Genomic DNA, 24,565 nt, shown 5'->3' on the forward strand with positions numbered 1-24,565 from the left:
ACATATATTTACTATGTAAAGCACAAAAGTAGACCTTTCAGAGATTCATTATTTAACGTATAAATCACTTTTAAAGATTCCACAAAGTGTTTACCTTAATTCATATGTTTTACTGTATAATATATATCTATACTTAACCTTTACAAAAGATAGAATGAGTTGGAGGGCTGTACCATCAGAACTAAATATTTTAAAAATAAATCCCGTTGGAGAATGTATCAACTACTTTTAGACAAATGATTGTTGAATGAGATTTGACTAGTTGTCTGTAGATTCACAGTGAAGGGTGTTTATTATTAGGAGGTATAGGAAATGTATTTATAATAATGTTTTACCTAAAACATCCCTAAAAATGTATCTCCAAAGACAAAAAAGCAAAAGAAAGATTTCAAGTTTGTTAAAGAAAAGAGTACAATTTTGTTAGAGGATGAAAAATGATTAAGCAAAGTGGGATAAATATAATTGTAGTATAAGTTAGCAAAAATTCCTAGTGAAATCTGAATTTATCCTGAATACGAGAAATGTACTTCAGAAAAAGTATCCATAATATAAAATTATGCATCTGTTTTCCCATTAACTTCCCCTATGTAATTACTGTAGCATCCACTGTAGTGAAAAGGAGAAAAAAAAATGTTTTTTATTTAATAAATATAACTTTGAGGTTTAAACATTTAATTCTTACGTCTAAATATAATGGGTCCTAAATACCCTCTTGCCAATACATCCATTTATCATCTTTCCACACCTATTCCTGATATGTGTAAATTTTACTTGGAAGATTCTTAAGGGATCTGTCATAATAAAAATTACCTTTCATGATTAAATCTTTTATTTCTTCCAGGGTGGAAAAAGGAAGGAAATTAACATTCACTAACTACCTACTAAGCACTATATACACTACCTTCTTCAAACCCAAAAGGGAGTATTACTGAAATAGCCCCTGCCTCTGTTACCATCAGAGAACTTTTAAGAGGGGAAATGACCGTATAGGAGGGAATTCTTAATCTGAGATCCACAAATCGCATATTCATTCACCCACTCATTCATTCACTTACTCAACACATTTCTACTGAGAAACTACTATAGGTCCAAGCAGTATTCCAAGTACCTGGAATACCGTGGTGAACCAAAGAGATAAAAAGCCCTACTCTCACAAAGCTTACATTTCAGTAGAGAGGAGACAAATAATAAACATAATAAATAAAATATATAAAGCATGTTAAATAGTAAGTACTGTGGCTAATGTAAAGCAGGAAAGGGGGAAAGGGAGTGCTGGAGGTGGGAGAATTCAAATTCCAAAGAGTGACGAGGGAGGGTCTTGCTGAGAAGACGACAGGAAGAGTGATGAGGTGGCCGTGTGGATTAGGGAAGATTATTCTAAGTAGAGGGAACTACACTTTGGACATTTATTCTTTATGTTGATGAAATGTTACCTTTTATAATGGTGTTTCCTTTTTATAGTTGAAGCTTGGGTCAGAACCCTCAATCTGAAGCTTCAGGGCTTGTTTAAGGCTTAATTCCGTCTCGGAGGAAGGATATCCTTCCAGCACTTCCTGATGCCCTCTATCCTGTACTGTTCGTGGGACTGAAACCCTACCAAGAAAAACCTGGTTGCTCTGAAGATGGTAATTGGGATTTGTCATTATTCCGTTTCTCTTCTTCTGTTCCCCACTTTGTTGGTGAATAAGAAACTGCTGTTGCGATCGACCGATTTCTTGCTGAGCTGAAGGTATAATTTTGCACTGCGATTCTGCTGGCATCTGTTTAGGTGGTGCACTAGTCCCAGATTTGGCTGTAGGTCCTCTTTTATCAAACTGAGTCATTTCATATTCTAGAACCTTTGGCTGTGAAGAATTATTTTGTTTAGCTTTTTTCCCAGCCGACCCAGATTTGTTGGCATTTTCTGATTTCCCCCCTTTATTTGTTTTAGTTGACTTCAAACTGGGCTTTACTTGACTCCACTCAAACTCACTGCTCGGTGAATGATGGCTCTGTCCCAAGGACTGTGTTGTGGAAGACGGGGAAACAACTGACTGTCGACTTCTGCTACGCGGCAACGAATGCTGCTGAATTTGTTCTGTAAATGACAAGCTGTGAAAGCTGTCAATTGGCACTGTTTGAGCCGTTGCTGTAGATGAAGTAGTTCTCAAAGATGAATTTTTTGAGCTTTTCAGGGAATTATTTGACAATGACGACTTCTGCCGATCGACTGTCGAGTCCGGAGATTCCGAAGGAGAACTGAATGCGTGAGCTGGCCCATTCGGTAACCCGCGCATCGAAGGCTGCGCGTCCCCTCCACCAGTACTGCCAGAGCTATTTGATTTAATTGTTAATGACTGCATTTTTGAAGACACTGACTGTAGAGGCTTTTGCTCCATTGTGTGGACAGGGGATGGAGAACAGCCATTCAAACTGGATGCACCATATTTTTCTAATAATTTAATTATTTGAGAATGTCCATTTTTGGCTGCAACACGCATAGCAGTGCGTCCAAATTGATCAGCATGGTTTGGATCAGCACCGTGCTCTAATAAAACCTGCACAACGTCAATGTGCCCTTCCTGGGCCGCAATGCAGAGCGCAGTTGCACCTTGATTACAGGTATGGTCCACCATGGCGCCATGCTCGATCAGAAGCTGCACCACTTTTACATGGCCCTGCCAGGCTGCAGACTGCAGAGCAGAGCGCTTTTCATTGTCTGCAGCGTTGACGTCAGCATGGTAGGTGATCAGAACCTGCACCATTTCCAAATGGCCTTGCCAGCAGGAAACATGAAGTGCTGTCCTTCCTTCAGCATCACTTGCTTCTACATTTGCACCATTTTCTAAAAAATATTCAGCCATCGTAAGTTGGTTTTCTAAGGCCAAAATATAAAGAGTAGGCCTACCATCAGCATCTTTGTAGTTCACATCAGCTCCGTGGCTGAAAAGTAATTCAACAATGTCCCTGTGTCCTTCTAATGCAGCAACCCGCAGTGCATTTCTTCCATCATAACCTCTGTGATCAATGTTGGATTTGTTTTCCAATAATACTTGAACACAATCATAATGACCCTCTTGCGAAGCTAATATGAAAGGTATCCGCCCATCATTATCGATTTCATTTGTTCTAGCACCTTGTTCAATAAGTGCTTCACATATTAATCTGTGACCTTCAAAAGCTGCCATGTGCAAAGGTGTCCATCCAGCATCATCCCTGTGATTTTCATCTAACCCCCTATCCAGTAGAGTACGTACAACTTCAACATTTCCTTGGGCTGAAGCTATGCTGAGGACTGTCCTCCCTTCACTGTCAATGCTGTCCACAGCTGCACCCCAAAACAGAAGTGTGTTTACAACCGAAGCATGACCCATAGAAGCTGCTGCTAACAAGGGTGTACGACCATTGTTATCTGTGTGGTCGACATCTGCCCCCCCCTCTAGAAGCAAGTCAACCACATCGACGTGTCCTTCATAGGCAGCCACCAGCAGTGGAGTCATGCCATCTTTATCACAATGATCCACTTCAGCACCTCGATCGATTAAAAGGCTAACAACCGATGCATGTCCTTTGCTTGCAGGAACACAAAGTGCAGCCACAGAGAGTGCAGTCCTGCCATCGACGTCCTCGTGATTCACTTCTGCTCCGTGGTCCAGGAGGTGTTCCACGATCTCTCTATGTCCCATGTAGGCTGCTGCTATCAAGGCAGTTCGACCTTCATTATCAGCTTTGTTGACTTCAGCACCATGTTGTAGCAAGTTAAGTACAATATCCTCATGTCCTCCCCAGGCTGCTGCTCTCAAAGCTGTTCGGCTGTCAGCATCTGCACAGTCCACTTTGACGCCAGCGTACAGTAGCGCAGAAACGACCTCAGTATGGCCACCCCAAGCAGCGGATCTTAATGCTGTCCAGCCATCCTGATCAGTATGATTAATATTTGCTCCACAACCAATCAAACAATTAACCACCTTGGTATGTCCCTGTCTAGCAGCTAGGGTAAGTGGTGTGTGCCCATGAGCATCTTCTATCTCTAAATCTGCTCCCCTAGAGACGAGTAAATTCACCACATCGAGGTTGCCACTGTAAGCAGCATTAGCCAGTAATGTTCTCCCATTTGAATCACACTGATTTACTGATGCTCCATTATCTAGTAACGTCCGGATGGAATCCTCTCTTTCTAAGGCTTGTCGGACTATGCATGATGTGCGATCATCTTCACTGTTGACGTGAGCGCCAGCTTTCACCAACAGCTGTAGCACTTCTTGCTCCTTGGGTATTAGTGTAGACAGGGAGTCTCTGACAGGTGTACCATTCCATATCATCCACAGAGCTAACTCAGCTGTCTCTAACTGTAAGTTTGAATTAATTAAGTGCAATGCAAATTCTTGTGCTTCCAATGGTGTTAAATTCTTGGCTTGACAGGTATAACTCATAGCCAACATTCGGTGTCCTTCTGCTGCATTACATAAATACTTCTGAGTGCAGTGTTTCACATCCAGAAGCCACTCTGCAAAACTATAGTGAAACAGTATTTTCGTATCTCCTAGTCCATCAACCAGAAGTTTGGAGAGGACATCTAACTTGCGCTGAAAGTCTTCCAAGCTTAATGACATACTTTTGGTCCATACTGCATGATATAATTCCGTTATGGTCAGAGGTCGGCAGGCTGCAAGAATCACATTCAAAATAGGCTGAACCTTTGCAAACTGTTTTCTTACAAAAAGTCTCTGACACAGCCAGAGATACAGACCATTTAGAGTTCCTGGGATGTCACGAATCTCTCTTAACATAATAAAATTTTCTACAACTCCATCGAGAACTCGTTCTAGATAAAGAAAGCATCCGCTGCTCTTAATATGCAGTTGATTTAACATCTCTGCGGTTTCTTTTGTGAGGTGTTGCCGCAAAGCTTCTTCTTGATCTAAGCGATGAAGAATGTACTGCTGAATGTCCTTAACGATATATGCCTTCCGAAGGTCATCTAAACTTATTTTTCGAAAACCTAAGGACAAAAAAGTAGATGTCAATTGAAAATGATTACCAAAGTTTCCATATAGTCAAAGAGAATGTCTTCAACATGTGACAAACTGAGAAGCAAACAAATCAATAGTAAGTCAATTAATACTAATAAACCAGTCAATAGATACCTAGAAGTACATGAGTCAGTTTTCTTTTCCTTCTGGAGAAACACACTGATGGCAGATAAACGATTTCATTTTCCTATCCACAAATGGAACTATTTCTTATTCGTATAGTGGCTCAGTGCTCTTCTCAACTTCCATGGTAAGAGATACTAAATGAGCATTAGACATCTTACATACATAGCCAAGCACACTGGGAAGATTTTCTGACCCCCCAAATGATTAGGAAAAAAAGTTGCAGGAGACATAAATAAGGTTTGTTTATTTTTATAAGCTGATCTTTTCCATGTGAAAAATTTACATATTTCTATCCACATAACTGAAGGTACACTAGTCTTAATTATGGAATTGAATATTTGCATACAGTTAGAATATCACTTGTCACTGCCTTTAAATTACATTATTTTACATGTTACCAAATTAAAATAATTAAATCTTAGATTGTCAATAAACAGCTTGAATCTGAAGATGCAACTTGGTCAAATTATGCTAACAAAATTTCAGCACTGTGAAAATAAATCAACTTAATAAACTTCAAACCAACCTAAAACCATACTAGTTACAGCTATTCAAAACTCACTTTAAGTTCTTTAAAGAAAACCATATCATTTTCCGAAGGGAGATGATATCCTGTTTTATAGACATGGATATATTAGACAACTGTGTAATTCATCTTCCAGAAGAAAAAACTCCTAAGTGAATGAACTCTCTTAAGAGGAATAAATCTAGAAATTCAGCAAAGATTAGTGATGGTCAATTAATACTGAGTAAAATACTCTTACTCAATTGAATAAAACAAATGTATATATCACCTACTATATGCCAGGTACTATGTGAGGAAATGAGACTCTCACTTTGTGGTGAGAAGTCAGTGAGGACCAAGGCAGATCTACATTCTGAAAGACTATTCTAACATCACTAAAGACGAACAGGTGGAGTCAACTCTAGAGGCACAGCCTCTTATAGAGGCTGTGATAAAGTCTACATAAGAATCACTAGGACTTCACTAGTGGTGCAGTGGCTAAGAATCCGCCTGCTGATGCAGGGGACACGGGTTTGAGCCCTGGTCCGGGAAGATCCCACATGTCGTGGAGCAACTAAGCCCGTGCGCCACAACTACTGAGCCTGTGCTCTAGAGCCCATGTGCCACAACTACCGAAGCCCGCACGCCTAGAGCCCGTGCTCCACAACAAGAGAAGCCACCGCAATGAGAAGCCCACGCACTGCAACGAAGAGTAGCTCCCGCTCACCACAACTAGAGAAAGCCCACACGCAGCAACAAAGACCCAATGCAGACAAAAAAATAATTAATTAATTTTTTAAAAAAGGGGTGGTGGTGGTGGGATGAATTGGGAGATTGGGACTGACAATATATACACAAATATGTATAAAACAGATAACTAATAAGAACCTGCTGTATAAAAACATAATAATAAAATAAAATTCAAAAAACAAAAAAGAATCACTGAAAACCTCAACAACCAAAGCAGTAGCAGCAACAGATAAAAATAAAAGTTGGAGCTGGAAATTACTAATAAGAGCTAGATTGCATAGAGCTTAGTAAGTGTGGAGAAGGAAAGAGAACAGGAGTCAAAGTTGGCATTCATTTGTGGTGTGGCCAAAAGCATGGAAAAAGAGACCACTAAAGGACAAATAACAGGTTTGGAGAGAAAGTTGAAAAATTCAGTTTTGTGACACTAATCTTGAATTACTTAGATGAAATGGACAAATTTATTGAGAAACACAACCTACCAGGAATGACACATGAAGAAATAACAAATTTGCATACCTCTAAATCTATATAAAATGGAATCTGTAATTATATATATTTACATACATTCAATTGATTGATTAAACATATAACTGATTAGTCTCAACAGAGTTAATTTCAAATGATAAATTTTAATTACGAAAAAAGACACTCCTGATCTGAAGAATTTAAAACATGCCTAGAAGTGTATAACATTCTACATTTATCAGCGATATGAGATAACTTGCCTCCAAACCTTTTTTGTGTGTTCATTTGCTTTTGACTTTATAAATTCATTAAAACAATTTTAAGCTGGAAAACACCTCGCATGTTGCTAATAAAAAGGATTTTTAAAAGTGATAACTACCACCTTACATTGTACAGTGTTTTAAAGTTTCCGAAGTGATCTTGTAGATAATGATTGGCATGAAAGATCATATTGCCTATTATGAATAAATATCTGTAATTTAAACCTACATAACTAAGATATCATGATTGAAACTTGAGGTAATTAAGACAGAATCTAGGCTAACCCTCCACAGTAACAGGTTTGGTTCTTGGTTTGGTTCTGAAAGAAATATAAGAGATCAACATTTATTGAGAGTCAATTATTTTTAAAGCAGCACTTCCAGTACTTATCATACATAACACTTCTTCTTATGTCAAGCCTGTGAGATAAGTTGCACCTGACAATTCTAATTTGGAATGCATACATCTCAATTCAAAAATCCATATATTTCATTAAAACAACAGTAGAAACATGCAGGACATAAGGAACGCTGAAAAAATTTTTTAATAAGTGAAAAAAATGCTATGTTCATGGACAGAAGGAAAGCATATTTTAAATGTCAAACTTTTCCTAAATTTTAACCAAATGTGATAATTTTGTTCACATCATTAGTAGTTATAATTTTTAAAAAGCTGTTCAAGTCAATCTAGTGGAATAAAAGTAAAAACACATATTTTAGAATAATATTGATGGCAAGGACGACTGGGAAGTAACCGTACAAGAAAATTTTAAATATTAAACCAATGTGACAGTTGCGTAAAAACGCCAACAGACAGTTTAGAAGAGCAGACAGATGGTTTAGAAATACATCAATAACACACACACACACACATACATGCACATATGCTTACACTTAAGATAAAAGAAGCACTGACAACTAGTGGTACAGGGAGTTAATAAACAGTGCTGAGAAGATCTGTGATTTGGTAAAGTATCCAGATAAGAGTCTTATTTCACACCATTCGGTAGAATATATACTATAAGGATAAAAATCACTAAATGTAAAAATAAGAATATACAATAGTAAAGGACAATACATTAGAGTGAATATAAGGGACTTCAAAAGAATTACTACAGTTTTAAAAAGCTGAAGAAAATAGCTGCAAAGAATAAAAAAATATGAAATAAAAGCCCTCTTAATAATCAATACGAATATCACTAACTTCCTGGAGGAAACCTAGGTAAAGGTGAGAAAGTACTAACTCAAAGGAAAAAAAAGAGACAAATTGATAAATTAAGCATAAGGGGGAAGAATTCAATAGTAAATAAGTATAAATAAAAATGAGATACTATTTTTCACACACTAAATCTGCAAATATGAAAATATGTAATTCAAATACTGGTGGAAGTTCCGAGAAACCAACACTCTCAGGTAGAAATATATGACATATATCTTTCTGGAAAGCAACTTGAAAATATGTATTCATAACTTTAGTAATATTCTTCAACGTTTACTACCAAATTCCAAACCTATCATCAACAGAGATGTGATCTGATGCTTATTACAGCTCAGCATTTTTAATAAGAAGGAGTATGGTAAGAGAACAAGACCATATTCAGTTCCTCCTTATTCCTTCTTGGTTCACTGCTTTCTCCAAGACCTAGTTCAAAGAAACACAAATTCATTTCTTTGCTTTGTTCCAAGCTCTGATCTAGATGTTGAGGAGATACAGTGGTGGACAAGACAAGCAAATTTCCTGTTCTTATGGAGGCTGTATCTTAGTGGAAGAGACACCCAAGTAAGAAAACAAATGTAAAATGTAAACAATTTTAAACAGTAATAAGACATAGGAAGAAAAATGTGTGACTAAGTAGTTGAGGTGGCAAAAATAGAAATCGGATAGAAGAATATGGAGAAGCCTGCAGGAGACTGGTATTTGAGAAGAGATCGAAATGTTAAGATAGTAAGAAGTTCAGGAGAAGGTCATTCCCGTCAGAGGGAACGTCAAACGCAAGCCCCTAAGGCAGAAAAATGCAGATCTGAAAATAACAAACGTGAACTGACAGAAATATAGAGAAAGGGGAAATCTCATGTGTTGCCGGCAGGAGCATAAATTATTTCAAGCACACCAGATAGCAATTTGGCAAAATTAACTAAAGCTCAAAACGTACACACTCTAGTAATTCTGTCTGGGTTTGTAATGTAAACCTTTAGCACACGTGCACAAGACGTGTTTGAGCACGTTCACGAAGCATTTTTTGTAATAATGAAAAACTGAAATAATTAAATGTCCATGAATAGGATAATGGAAAAATTGGAGATTTATTCATGGGAAGGAATAATATACAGCAGTTAAAACCAATGAACTGGGTTTATAAGTAGTAATAGGAATAGGGCTCAAAAACAATGCTATCAAACAAAAGGATATAGTGATAATAATAATAATAGCAGCAATACACTTATGAAGCACTTATTATGTACTAGGCATTGTTCTAAGTGCTTCACATGTAATTTGTCATTTAGACTCACAAACACTCTGTGGGGAAAGTAATAGGAATGTATAATCCTCATTTTATAGATAAGGGCACTGAGGCACAGGTCATGTTGGTAAGCTGCATAAGGTCACATAGCCAGTAAATGGGAATAGCTAGGATGGTGTATGCAGGGTTTCATTTATGTGAACTATAAAAATATACAGAATACAAATATGAGTTGAAAGGACAGAAAATAAACTAATAATACTGGTCGTCTCAAATGAGGAAGGGAAAGAAATGGAATGCCATAGACCAAAAGGGGATTTAACTTTATCTGGACCTGACATACTAAGAGCTACATTAAGTATTAGCTGTTATCCTGTTAATCCCCCAACTTTTATCAACTAGATTTTCAATAACAACAGAACAGAATAGTATAACGGAAATCAAATCAAAAGTGCTGTTATTAGTAGCAAGGGAATCTAAAAGAGGGAATAAATCTGGTTAAAGGAAACCATTTTAACAAATTAGTAGGGTTTCACCATTCTGTAAAATGTATAGAACTATTTACAAGTGATATGGCTGATTAACCAATAACTTAATTATCTTTCCAATTACACTATAAATCCTGTGAGTGGTCCTTGTTTTATGCTCCTTTTACTTCCCATAGCACAAAGAAAAAAAGGGCTTTACATAATCTAATAGGAGAAACCACAACTTTATTGTGGTAGTAAAAAAGTAGAGTCGGGAAACAAGAAAAGTAAAGGAAGAAAAAAACCTGATCAGGTACTTCTATACATTGTATAGATTGTTTTCTCACACATCAGAAAAGGGTTAAAAAAAGGATCTACTTCAAGAGGTATCTGAATTGCTGTTGACTCTGTCTCTCCTCTTAAACCAGGAAAAACGTCTTAGAGAAACTGCCACTGATTTTTAATACGCATATTCACTGCTCTCAGTCTCGTTGGAAGAAACATCATAAGCTGATCAGGACACATCAGCATAAAAATTGCAGCCCTACAGATATAAAGCAGCTGATATGGCATGAAATACTCGTAACCTTTACTAAAGATGCTAGATAAAGAATCTTGAAAAAAAAAAGGTTCTATTAAATGATCTTAAAATATTCTATGGCTTGTTTTTAATACAACTTTTAAAAAGTACAGTTGAAAACAGCTGATAGAACAGATAGAACAGCTGACAGAATAGCAGAAGCAATGACCAGATTTTCAACTGAGTACTCTCCTCTAAAAAACACATGCATTATTTAGTTCATCAATGAAAAACATTTGAAGATGGCAGGAATTACGCTTACCGGTAAACATTTTAGTAACAGCTTTGCTCTGTTTTCGGGCAGAACAGAGAAGTAATAGCCATGGTGGAAAGAACTCATGGTGACCAGCTAAAAGCTCTGCCACAGTCCCAGATAAGCTGGTAGACGTCTGTTCACCTTCCATAACATTACACCCTTCATCCACTGAATCCACAAGCAGATAGAGGCTTTGCTGGGGAGGCTTCATTCCCAAAAGAGGGAGCAGGACACACCTGTGAAACACATCCATATGAGCATTTTGAATGTTACTGGCTATGATATTAAGGTTTATTATCCAAACACTAGAATTACAGGTTATAAATATTGTTTTAAGAAAAAAATTAATGTTTTAGAAAACTATTGTACAAGTTTCAATTCCTTACTTTAATGAGAATACTGGTCCTAAATAGTTCACATTTCCAATAACAACAACATTTTCCACAATAAAGTGTGTGTGTGTGTGTGTGTGTGTGTGTGTGTATTATTGATTCAGCATTCTTAAGAAGGGCAGTAGGAACCTGAAACAAGATTTCACTATTCCTTTCCTGAAAATTTTATCAATAATAAAAGCTTGAATTGTTTATCACAAAGCTAAAATGTATTGGAAAGGAAAAAGAAACTGGGGATCACTTCAGTAATAGAAAAGATATCAAGAGTTCTCTAGAATTTAGACGATTTTATCATCATGTCTCTCACAAAATGACTGCACTTCATCTAGTTTGTCATACACAAGTTTTACTTTAAAAGACTTTTCAAAGATAAACTACAGTCTAGATTCCATTTGATGTATGTTCAAATTTCAATGTAAAGGATAAATTATTAGGTTTAATCCCAACACATTTCCTACTCAGATAATTTATACTGAAGTTGAATACAATTTTTCATAACTGAAACAATACTCATTCATTTTCAACAAATATTTACATGAGCATTCCATATGCTGAATGAGGTACTGAAAGATACAACGGTGAAGAGGACAGACTCCGTCTAATCATGAACACCAGAAACGTACAGATAATCCTTTCTACAACTCTCTTCTTAATCTTTCAATCCTGATAGCAACCAAGATCCAATGTATCACTAAGTCCTGTCAATGCTTCTTTATAAAAGTCTTCAAACCCACCCTGGTCTGTATCATCACCCTACTCCAAACTGCCGTCATCTTGTTCACCCAGGAACCACACTAATCTACATGCCTCCAGCCACTCCCTCCAGAGCTCCTACTGCAGCATATCAAACTTTTCACAATGTTCCTCCAGCCATATTAGCTTTTTCCATGACTTTTACTAGATACAATTACACAAGGAAGGGCCTTTTGCTTTGCAGTCTCCTCTGCCTGGTCTGTGCTTCCCTTCTCTCTTCATGTAATTAACTCCTCCTTGGTCTTCAATGGTAAGCTTGAGAGTCACTTTCTCAAAACCAAGACCCTATAATATGCTTTCACAACATCAAGTATTTCTCTTTCACAGCATTATCAAGTTTGTAATGTTAAACTTACTCAATGTCATTAATTCTTATTTCTCTCTTTAGAGGTTAAGCATCAGAAGAACGGGGACTATGTCAGTCTCGCTCATGAGTATAACCTCAGAACCTAGCAGTGCTGTACCCATAGGAGATCCTAAGTAAAGACTTCACACTGTTGTAGCCTATACTGGAAAACAAATAACTTCAATGTAGGCTGCTCAGTGCTACCAAAAGAAGCAGTAAAATTACTAACACAGTGGATAAGAAATGATCAACTCAAGGGAAGTAGATAAGAAAGGAAGAAAATGTCAGAGAAACATTCAAATATTAGGTGCTCAAGATGAACTACGTTTTGAAGGATCAATTAAAATTCTCCAGGAATAGTAATAAATTTGCAATAAATTTTACAATAAAGGGAAGGCAGGGCCATCCTGGCAGAAGGAATGTTATAAATTTAGGAAAATGTCCTTTATTGTACCTTATGTATATAGTTCCTCTACTATGAGAACAAAGAAGGCTGACGTAAAACCAGTGTTATATATTTACCTACGTATACAGTACATATATACATATACAGTATATATAGTACATATAAAATATACTATCATAATATACTATAGTAATATCCTATAATCAGTGCCACTTGAGAGAGACCATAATCTTAACTACTTTTTTTAAAAAAATTTATTAATTTTATTAATTTATTTATTTTTGGCTGTGCTGGGTCTTCGTTGCTGCGCGGGTTTTCTCTAGTTGCGGCAAGCGGGGGCTACTCTTCGTTGCGGTGCACGGGTTTCTCATTGCAGTGGCTTCTCTTGTGGAGCACGGACTCTAGGCGTGCAGGCTTCAGTAGTTGTGGCATGTGGGCTTAGTGGTTGTGGCTCATGGGCTCTAGAGCACAGGCTCAGTAGTTGTGGTGCACGGGCGTAGTTGCTCCACAGCATGTGGGATCTTCCCAGACCAGGGCTCGAACCCGTGTCCCCTACATTGGCAGGCAGATTCTTAACCACTGCACCACCAGGGGGGAGCCCCCACCTAACCTGTTTTTGATCAGGACAGGGTAAGGGGAGAGGTCAGCAAAGTCAGGAGAGGAGCTTAGTCAGGAGAAAGTTCAAGAGTAAGGCAACAGACACAGGAAAAAAAAAAATCTAGTTAAGGCAATAGGACACGCACAGGCTGGGGGAAGAGAAGGACCAGTGAAAAACATACTGAAGAAAATTACTGAAAGAGTAAATGCTGGGACTTACAAAGTATTTTGAAATGTGAACTCTGACCTAAGCGTACTAAGGAGCCAGTGAAGTACTTTAAGCACAGAACTGATATGTTTATATCTGTGTTTAGAACGGTAACTGGCTACAGTTGAAGAAAAGCCTGAAACAGAGTAAGTCTAGAAGGAAAGAGTGCGATAGGAGGCCACTGCTCAGAATTTAAGGGAAAAAAAAGAAAAAACAATCTCCATCCTGAACTACTGTCACCAAGGCCATCACTGCTAACTTTAATTCACTGCTTTATTGCATTTAAGTACTTCACATCTGCATCAACTCACTTGATTCTCACATTAAGTCTTTAAGATGGGTACTACTGTAATACCCATTTCCAGATGAGGAAAACAAGGCACACAAGGAGAAGTCACTTATCCAAAGCTCAAGGAAGGGACTGAAGTTCAGGGTCTGGCTCTAGAACCTACACAAGGGTAGACCATTCAGCCTGGTTTGCCTAGGACTTCACCAGTTCTAAGTGCTGAGAACCAGCCATTCCTCCTCCCTGTCCATGCCCCCCACGCCCCACTCCTGGGCAAACCAGGATGGTCAGTCACCCCCTAGTCTACACTCTTACCCACGACGGTCTACTGTCTATCTAAAACCAATGTTATAAATAAGGTAGTAAGCAGCAAGGTCAGAATGAAGTAGACAGATCTGAGGGAAATTTGGTCGGTGAAATTGATAGGATTTGATGATTATTCCTCATCTTTTGCTTACTCCAGGTTATGTGTTCTTCTTTTCCTAGTTCCTTATAATACAAACTGAAATAATTGTTTCATACTTCTAATATAATCCTTTAATGTCATGAATTTCCCTCAAGTATTTTCACTATCATCCAATTCAAAATAATTTCCCTTTGATTTCTTCTTTGAAACAGGTTACTGAGAAGTGAGTGGTATAGTTTTTAAATATTTGGGGACCAGGTATTTTATGTTCCTGTGTTACCATTATTTAAATTCAATTGTGATCAGATAACATACTTTGTATAACTTGCACACCTTTAAATTTATTAAGCATTGTTCTATGGTCCAGAATGTCTAACTTAGTAAACGTGTAAGCATTTGAAAAGACTGTGTGTGCTATTGTTGGATGGACTGTTCTTTAAATGTCCATTAGGTCAAGTGGTGATAGTGTTGTTCAATTGTTCTATATACAACTGACCCTTGAGCAACTTGGGGGTTAGGGGCACCGAGCCCCTGTGCAGTTGAAAACCAGCATACTGCTTAGAGAGGGTGTGGAGAAAAGGGAGCCCTCTTGCACTGTTGGTGGGAATGTAAACTGATACAGCCACTATGGAGAACAGTACGGAGGTTCCTTAAAAAACTAAAAATAGAATTACCATAAGATCCAGCAATCCCACTACTGGGCATATACCCAGAGAAAACCATAATTCAAAAAGACACATGCACCCCAATGTTCATTGCAGCACTATTTACAATAGCCAGGACATGGAAGCCACCTAAATGCCCATCAACAGACAAATGGATGAAGAAGATGTGACACATATATACAATGGAATATTACTCAGCCATAAAAAGGAACGAAACTGGGTCATTTGTAGAGATGTGGATGGATCTAGAGACTGTCATACAGAGTGAAGTAAGTCAGAAAGAGAAAAATATCATATATTAACAAATGTATGTGGAACCTAGAAAAATAGTACAGATGAACCAGTTTGCAGGGCAGAAATAGAGACACAGATGTAGAGAACAAACGTATGGATACCAAGGGGGGAAAGTGGTGGGGAGTGGGGGTGGTGATGTGATGAATTGGGCAATTGGGATTGACATATATACACTAATATGTATAAAATGGATAACTAATAAGAACCTGCTGTATAAAAAAATAAATATAATAAAATTCAAAAAAAAAATCAGCATACTGCTATCTCTGCCTCAAAAACAAAGGAACCCAAGGGCAGTAAGCTAAAACAGTCAGGTATATATTTTTTCATTTTTTTTAAATTAAGCTATATGTCTCTTTATGTATATTTGTCTTAGGTAACATATAATTAGATCTTACATTTTATCTAATCAGGCAAACTGCCATTTATACTAGTGTATTTACCATTTACATTTAATGTGATTCTTCATATGATTCAGGTTAAATTTACTATATTCTTATACATACCATTTTAAAATATACAAGTATATCTGTAGGACATAATACTAGGATTAGAGTTGCTAGGTTAAGGGGCATATCTGTGTGTATCTTCACAGATATTGTCAAAATACCCTCTAGAAATTATATAAACATACCCTCCCAACAGCTGCGTAAGAGTGCCTGTTTCCCTAGCCCCTCCATTACAGCAATTAACATTATTTTCCACAGATATGCAGAAAATGGCATCATTATGCTTTTAGTTGACATTTCCTTATCATGAGGTCAATCTTATTTACAAATGTCTAGGAGTTTTATTTCTTTTTCTTTAAACTGTGTCTTCATATCCTTTATCCATTTTCCAAAAGATTAATGTTTCTCTTTTTTGGAGAGTATTAAGAAAATGATTTTGTTGCTAATATTTTCCATCATTTGTTACTTTTCTTTTGACTTTTAAAGGGTTTTTTATTTTGAAATGTACAATTTCTCTGTTTTTTTACTTTTATATATCAGTCTTTTTTCTTTTATGAATTCTGAGTTTTATATGTTAACACATCAGTCTTTTTTCTTTTATGAATTCTGAGTTTTATATGTTTCATTTCTGAGGGGACTTCCCTACTCTAAAGGTTAAAAAAAACACTTCCTCGTGTTTTCTTCAAAAGCTTTGAAAATTTTATTTTTTAATCACATTAGTTTTGACATAAGATGTGAACTAGGTTTCCAATTTTTTTCCCCACGTGGCTCCACAGTTATCCCCAAACTATTTACTAAATTATCCTTCTCTTATTGACTTGATTTGAAATATCTCTCTTTTCACAGACAGAGTAAATCCCCATATATATTTTGGCTAAGTTTCATCTCATTCTGTTGTTTCACCATCTCTTTTCCAAGCACTTATATCTCCGCTTCATGCAACTGTTGAAGTCAGGCAATTGCTCATTAATTATGTTTTCATTTAAGACAATATATTTGGCTACGGTTTTCTTTTTGTTCCGTGGCAATATTTTTCCGGTGAGCATTTCTGGTGCTTTTTTTTGTTTTGTTTTTGTTTTTGGGGGGAGGAAGAGTAAAATGTAGAGCTTTATTATGCCTTCAAACTTAAGTTGTTATTCACTTAAAATAGACTGTTAAAAATATAAGATTTTTTTTTTACTAGATCTTTATTGAGTATAGTTGCTTCACAATACTGTGTTAGTTTCTGTTGCACAGCAAAGCAAATCAGCCATGTGCATACACGTGTTGCCATATCCCCTCCCTCCCATCCTCCCTATCCCACCCCTCTAGGTCATCGCAAAGCACCGAGCCAATTTCCACTAGCCAACTATTTTACATTCTGTAGTGTATATATGTCGATGCTATTCTCACTTCACCCCAGCTTCGCCCTCCCATCCCACATCCTCAAGTCCATTCTCTATGTCTACCTCTTTATTCCTGCCCTGCAACTAGGTTCATCAGTACCATGTTTTTTTTAATTCCATATATATGTGTTAGCATATGGTATTTGCTTTTCTCTTTCTGACTTACTTCACTCTGTATGACAGACTCTAGGTCCATCTACCTCATTACAAATAACTCAATTTCATTTCTTTTTATGGCTGAGTAACATTCCATCGTATATATGTGCCTTCTTTATCCATTACCAAAACCAGAAAAAGATGTCACAAAAAAAGAAAATTATAGACCAATATCACTGATGAACATAGATGCAAAAATCCTGAACAAAACATCAGCAAACAGAAGCCAACAGCACATTAAAAGGATCATACACCATGATAAAGTGGGGTTTATCCCAGGGATGCAAGGATTCTTCAATATATGCAAATCAATCAATGTGATACACCATATTAACAAATTGAAGGAGAAAAACCATATGATCATCTCAATAGATGCAGAAAAAGCTTTCGACACAATTCAACACCCATTTATGATAAAAACTCTCCAGAAAACGGGCAATAGAGGGAACTACCTCAACATAATAAAGGCCATATACGAAAAACCCACAGCCAACATCGTCCTCAATGGTGAAAAACTAAAAGCATTTCCTCTAAGATCAGAAACAAGACAAGGATGTCCACTCTCACCACTCTTATTCAACATAGTTTTGGAAGTCCTAGTCTGGTGCTGTTTTTTAGACCCCTTCTCCCTACTGGTTTTGAGATATATTTTTACATATCTTGTGACAGCTCTTCAGTAAGATAACTTCTTTCTGGATCAGCAATTGCAGGTTAGTGTGTCCAGTGTCCAGGCTTCTAAGAATCTCCTTATGACTCAGAGTCATGGGCATGAACAACTTCTTTGCGCTTCTACTTCTCCCCAACCAATTAAGCTGAGAAGCTGTGGGGATGTACACAAGGCCTTTCTCACCACAGCCCCCTTGCCATTACCCCCAGATGTCTGACTCCTGCACAGAGCTCATCTGTGAGACTCATTCTTCCCAGCACTTTGTTCTTCCTTTCTGCTTAACTGGGTCCAGGGAAACTTCTAGCATAATCTATAACCTGTCTCCGTGGTTCCAAATGAGGGTCTTTATGCTCTTGATGATGTTCAGGGTATACATTTATTTCAAAGAGTAAATGTTGTGTCAGTTTTGTCTGCATCTCAGTTTGTATTAACTTCCACATTTATCTTGAGGCTGGGGTTTACAGGTCTCTCATAGTTTCACTTTCTTGCTATTAGACTATTTCCCAGGCCTTAGTCAGTCATGTCAAAACCAGAAGCCAAACTATGGCTTTAAAAATGTTGAGTAATTTTTTCTAGTCTTGACATCACCTCTAAACTCGAAACTGTCTGCTACCATCTCCATGTGCATGTCCTACAGGCGTCTCAAATTTAACATGTTTAAAGAAGCATTCTCTCAATTTACCCCCCAAATAAGTTCCTCCCCACCCATTTTCCCCATGTCAGTTAGTGGTATCCCATCACCCCCCTAGTTTCTTAAGTCAAAATCCTAGGACTCATTCCTGAGTCCTCCCTTTTATTCCAGCCACTGTCCACCTCTCAGTCCTAACAGCAAGCTTTCCTCCAGTCAGGGCCTATGTACTTGGTACTCCCTCTGCCTAGAAAGCTCCCCGAGGCCGAACTTCTCTTCCTTCAGATTTCAACACAAAGTTTATCCCTGAAGAGGTTTTCCTTGGTCACCGTGTCTTAAATGGCCTTCATTGTGTATTACTGTTCCTCTAACAACTCATCCTGTTTTCTTTGTAGTGTTGATCCCATCCTCAAAGTAATTTATTGCGTTATCTCGTGTACCGCTTTCACTGTAAGGCTGGGGTGAAGCTCCTCCACTTCCGTGCTGCCTCCCCCGGGATGGCACCCGTCCTGTGCACTGCTAGATTCCCAGCACTCAAAACCATTATTTGCACATCACAAACACTCAGTAAAATCTGCTTCATGAATGAACGGTAATTAATAGGAAAACTGCTACTCTGAAACACTAGATAAAAAATTTTCTAGACTCGGAATCCCCATATTCAGTTTCCTTTTATTTATTCCATCCAAAGCACCATATGGGGATGCCTACACCACCAAGTGACACACAGATCCACATCTCTACCAGATTACATTTTATCATTTTATAAATGACAATCCCATCAAAGTAGACACACACAAAGCAAGAGTGCTTTAGAAGTCTAAAACAGATTTTCCTCTGTTTGTGAATATATATGTATATATTATCTTCAAAATGAGATAATGGGATAGTATTAGATGATCACATTCATACAAAGATAACCACCATCTTTAAGACCAGCAGTGTGCAGGATTTACCTGTGTAGATATGTGTTATTAAATGTCTTACATTTCCTAGGTGCATTATTAAAATTCAGGCAATATATATTACATTAATACTTTTATGAATGTAATTTGAAGTCCTTGAGCTAGCTCTCCCCCCATTTTCAATCCTATGTTGAAAATAAGCGCCGGCAGCGTCGTGCTTCTGTAGCTGGCCTTCTGATTTTCAGGCAGAAAGGCAGCTAAAAGACCATTAGGGCAATTCTGAAATGAAATCCATTTTTTTTTAATACAGTGAATTTACTTACTGCCTCTTTCTCAAGAGGCTAATTAACTTTTAAAAGCTCCTACAAGTATTGTAAGGAGTATACTATTAGACAGATACTATACGTACAATAGTTTCTTAAGGTCTTCACTGTTGAACATTGAGTTTCATCTCATTCTCTGGCTCACTCCCTCAGGAGCAGAGAACTAGTTAAGAGCCTCCCTCTCAGTCTTACAACAAAATAAGCCAGGCAAACTGCAAGTTCAAGACTTTTCATGAACCTACGAGATTGCTTAGGTCACAGGGCAACCGACTAGCCCAAAATCTAAGGTGACACAGACATCTGCAGGCAGACCCAGAACGCAAGCACTTACTTGCCTGGGGCAGATGCTCCTGGACACTGGAAAACAAACTGAATAAAAAATAGGCAAAAGACCTGAACAGACACCTCACCAAAGAAGCTACAGATAGCAGGTAAGCGGATGAAAAGAAGTTCAACATCATATGTCATTAGGGAATTGCAAATTAAGACAAGCTGAGACATATAAGTTAGAATGGCCAAAATCCAAGCGCTGACAACACCAAAAACTGGCAAGGATGTGGAGCAACAGGAACTCTCATTCGTTGCTGGTGGGAATGCAAAATGGTGCATAGCAAGTTTGGAAGACAGTTTGGCAGTTTCATAGAAAACTAAACATACTCTTCCCATACAAAACAGCAATTGTGTCCCTGGTATGTACCTAAATGAACTGAAAAAGTATGTCCATGCAAACACCTGCACACATGGTGTACATAACAGCTTTATTCATAACTGCCAAACTTCGGAAGCAACCAAGATGTCCTTCAGTAGGTGAATGTTAATAAACTATGGTACATCTATCAGGCCATGAAAAGACATGGAGGAATCAAATGTATATTACCCAGTGAAAAAAGCCAATATGAAAAGGCTACCTACTGTATGATTCTGACTGTCAAACATTCTTAAGGCAAAACTATGGAAATGGTGACAAGATCAGTGGTTGCCCAAGGCTACGAGGAGGGAGTGATGAATAGGCAGAGCATAGAGGATTTTTAGGGCAGTAAAACTACTGTGTATGATACAATAATGGTGGATACATTTATTATATATTTCTTAAAACCCATAGGATGTACAACACCAAGAGAGAACGCTAATGTCAACTATGGACTTTGGGTGTTAATGATATGTCAATGCAGGTTCATCAGTTATAACAAATGCACCACTGCGATGCAGGATGTCGATAGTGGAGGAGGCTGTGTGTGTGCAGGGATGGGAATAAATGGAAACTCTCTACACATTCCCCTTAAAAGCAGTGAACCTAAAAAAATAAAGTCTGTAAATTTAAAAAAATAGTATGGTATTTGCAAAAGACAGACACATCAAAGTCTAGAAACAGACCAGTATAAATACAGGAAGCTGAATTTTCACAAAGTTGCAAAGGGAATTCAATTGAGAAAGGAAAGTTTTTTCTACCAAAAAAAAAATTATACATAATATTATCAGATTACCCACTTTGAATTCTGCCGTCTAAAATCTCACTACTATCTGGTGAAATTTAGCATCAAAATATTATACATTTGAAGTTTACCTAGAAGGGTAATCCTAAATACCTAGCACTTTCCAAAACCATCTGGAAGTACAATGCTGACATACTGGCCCGTCATTTTATTAATGAAATGATTAAATTCTTTCAAAAGGCTATGCTTTAAAATAAATGTTTTTTAAAAAGACGAGAAGTAGAAAAACTAAATCACTAATAATTCTTACTTAATATATCTTAGGAAAACAAACACAGGTTTTACTTTTCTCTTTTTCTCCCATTTCATTAAGATATATATTGACATATTACATTGTATAAGTTTAAGGTATACAACACATATATGTACATATTGTAAAATGTCACCACAATAAGCTTAGTTAATATCCATCATCTCACAGTTAATAATTTTTTTTTCCAACTTTTAAGATCTAGTCACCTAGCACCTTTCAAATATACAATACAGTACCGCTAACTATAGTTGCCATGCTGTACATTACACCTCTTATAACTGTTTGTACCTTTTGACCACCTTCACCTAATGCCCCCACCTCCTAACCCCTGCCTCTGGGAACTGCAAAGCTGATCTCCATTTCAATGAGTTGGGTTTTTTAGATTCCAAACACAAGTGAAATCATACAGCATTTGTCTCTATGTCTGACTTATTTCACTCAGCATTATGCCCTCAAGATCCATCCATGCTGCCAGAAATGGCAGAATTTCCTTCTTTTACTATGGCTGAATTATGTGTATATATGCATATCAAAATTTCTTTATCAATTTATCTAAGTCAGTGGACACTTAGGTTGTTTCCCTATTTTCTTTCCTTAGGAATGAAAATACCCTCCAGTAAATTAAAGCATGTGAAAATGTGGAACAGGGTATAAGATACCTCAAACCAGTTAGGGATCAAATTTATATACTCAATAAAAAAAATCTAATAAGTACAATTGATAATTAAAGTCAGGTCAGGAGCTTGGCCAAAATGTAGGGTAAAATTTCCCTCTAAACTTTGACCAAGATATTGTTGTAACTTCATGCTTTTATGCACTGTTTCCCCTTTGCTAAAATATAGCAGGGAATGATGGAATATAAAAACAAAATGAAATAAGAAAAACATAACCAGAGTCAAAAATAAAATAAACATTTCAAAGTATCAGAAACAGAAAAGAAGCATAATGCTGTGAGTGAACCGAAAACTTCAGCTTGTCAAACTTGTCTGCAATGGCAGCCTGGGGATTAGATGGTGGAAGTAAAAGGGGCGAGGTAGTAGTCCTGCCTCTACTAATAGGACTCAGGCTCACTGTATGAAACCAGGGGCTGGAACAGGAGCTTTCCTTATTACTAATGAAAGAAGGAAACAAAAAGCACAGACTACTGCCTAGGGCTATGGCTTTTAAGAAGCAGCAGGCAAGGCAAAAAATCAGCCTCTTTGGAGACAGGAACTGAACCTAAAATGATCATGGGTCAGTGACTAAATCTACAAAATCACTTGTATCGGCTTGGAGTGCGAGCTTCGTATCTCAATTATTGGCCCTCATCCTAGACTGCACTGAGGGTGGGGAGTGGTGGAGGCAATCGGCAATCAGAGCAAGGAGAGCAGAGGTAGAAGTGGTGAACCAAACAGGAGAGTGAAAAAAAAAATTACAAAATTTATAGTGCTCAGAGAGAAAGCAGCAAACTCAACAATCAGAATACGTGTTCATGTCCAAATGAAAGCAACTTATAAAACTGCCAAAGAACGTAAAGAAAATGTAGTTGTGATATTCAGATAAATAAAGGAGGGAATAAAATCCAATTTTTAAAAAAGGAATTATTTAACAAGCAAAGCCACAAATCAAATAAAACAGGAGAGAACCAGAGAAATCTTCCTCATAGGGACTTCCACTGCCAGATAAAATGCAGTAGGTGGCAGCAGCCCAAAACTCCCGCTGCAATAGCTAGAAAAAAAATGTTATCCGTTACAAAATTTACATTTTTAAAGATACGAGAAAGCTGTTGAAGCAAGAGAACAAAATGAATTAGAACTCCAGAGGATGGGAGTTGATCCAAAATGAGCAAAACAAAAACAAAAAACCAAACCACCTGCTGCTTTCTCCTCAGGGGTCATTTGCTGATTTGAGGCATACAGTGATTTTAAGTATGGACTGAGAATCAGGCTTGGGCCACCCTGAGGGACTCTACCAGAGGAATAAAATCAGCACAACTTTCAGAGGTCAGCTATGTCTTTTTCAGAGAAAGTGCAAACCTGAGGTGTCCCTAACAAGAGGCTGATTTTCTCCAAGGTACATTTGCTAAATTCTGGGTTGTATTTAAAACGCTAGGGAACTAGGATGAGTGTGTCTAAAAGCCAGCATGAAATCTCCCATAGTCTGCATGTTGAAGACAAAATTCTGCTAATGGGAGGGTACTTGCTTTAAACACAAAACCCATCCCCTTCAAGACACTTGTTAGAATTTGAAGGTATAAAAGGCAGGAAGTCAAAGGACTAAATAAATATTTCTTGGGGAAGAACTGAATTATCAAGTCCTTTTGGAACTCTCAATCAAAAGCTTAGAAGGTCCACACCAAAATAATAGGAATAAACTAGCAGTCTTACTAAGACTACAAAGGAGCCCCAGCCCACCTCCATCCCTGATTATATCAGCCTCTCACTCTCTCTGCCCAAATGAGAAAAACGAAAACCTTCTCTGATGGAAGATATTATCTGGAGCTCTAGTCATTTAACACACTGTCTGACATACAATCAAAAATTATCAGACAGAAAAAGGGCAGAAATACATGATTGGTAATCTAGAGGAAAGAGACAAATACAGACAAATAATCTAGATAATATTGTTAGCATGATATTCATGGATTAGGAGATTCAACACTGAATTAGGAGATATATTCATGGGTTAGGAGATTCAACACTGCAAACAGGTCAATTCCCACAAATTCATCTAAAGACTCAATGCAACCCTAATCAAAATCTCAGCCAGAATATTTGTGCACTCAGTCTCTCATGTGGCCTCCACTATACCCTCAAAAGAGAACAAGAGTGAAAAAACAAATAGTGTGTTATGTGTTAGTATTATTTTAAAAATAACTTTGACCTTGCAGGGGTCTACACCGCACTTGGAGAAACACTAAACCATCTATGCCCCACTTGCCTAGATGATATTTTACACTTCGTTCTTCTCAAACCTCCATGATTTCCTTACTCCCCACATTCACTTACAACTATTGACCTGGTTTCCTAGATAATAAAAAATTATTTAAATACGTATAAGTAACATTTAATATAAAAATGTGTGCACGCGC

General features: G+C 37.5%; 1 protein-coding gene across 1 annotated transcript in view; it reads right to left on the minus strand.

The window, feature by feature from the left end:
* ANKRD50 (ankyrin repeat domain containing 50) overlaps positions 1–24,565 on the minus strand; it is a 38,981-nt gene that overhangs the window by 776 nt on the left and 13,640 nt on the right. The window contains exons 2-3 of the mRNA XM_065877819.1: positions 10,890–11,119; positions 1,434–4,981 (exon numbers count right to left, since the gene is read on the minus strand). Coding sequence (XP_065733891.1) covers positions 1,437–4,981; positions 10,890–11,119 — 3,775 coding nt within the window. The 3' untranslated portion in view covers positions 1,434–1,436. The remainder of the gene's footprint in view (positions 1–1,433; positions 4,982–10,889; positions 11,120–24,565) is intronic.

Source organism: Phocoena phocoena, chromosome 5, assembly GCF_963924675.1.
Source record: "Phocoena phocoena chromosome 5, mPhoPho1.1, whole genome shotgun sequence".
NCBI classification, from domain to species: Eukaryota; Metazoa; Chordata; class Mammalia; order Artiodactyla; family Phocoenidae; genus Phocoena; species Phocoena phocoena.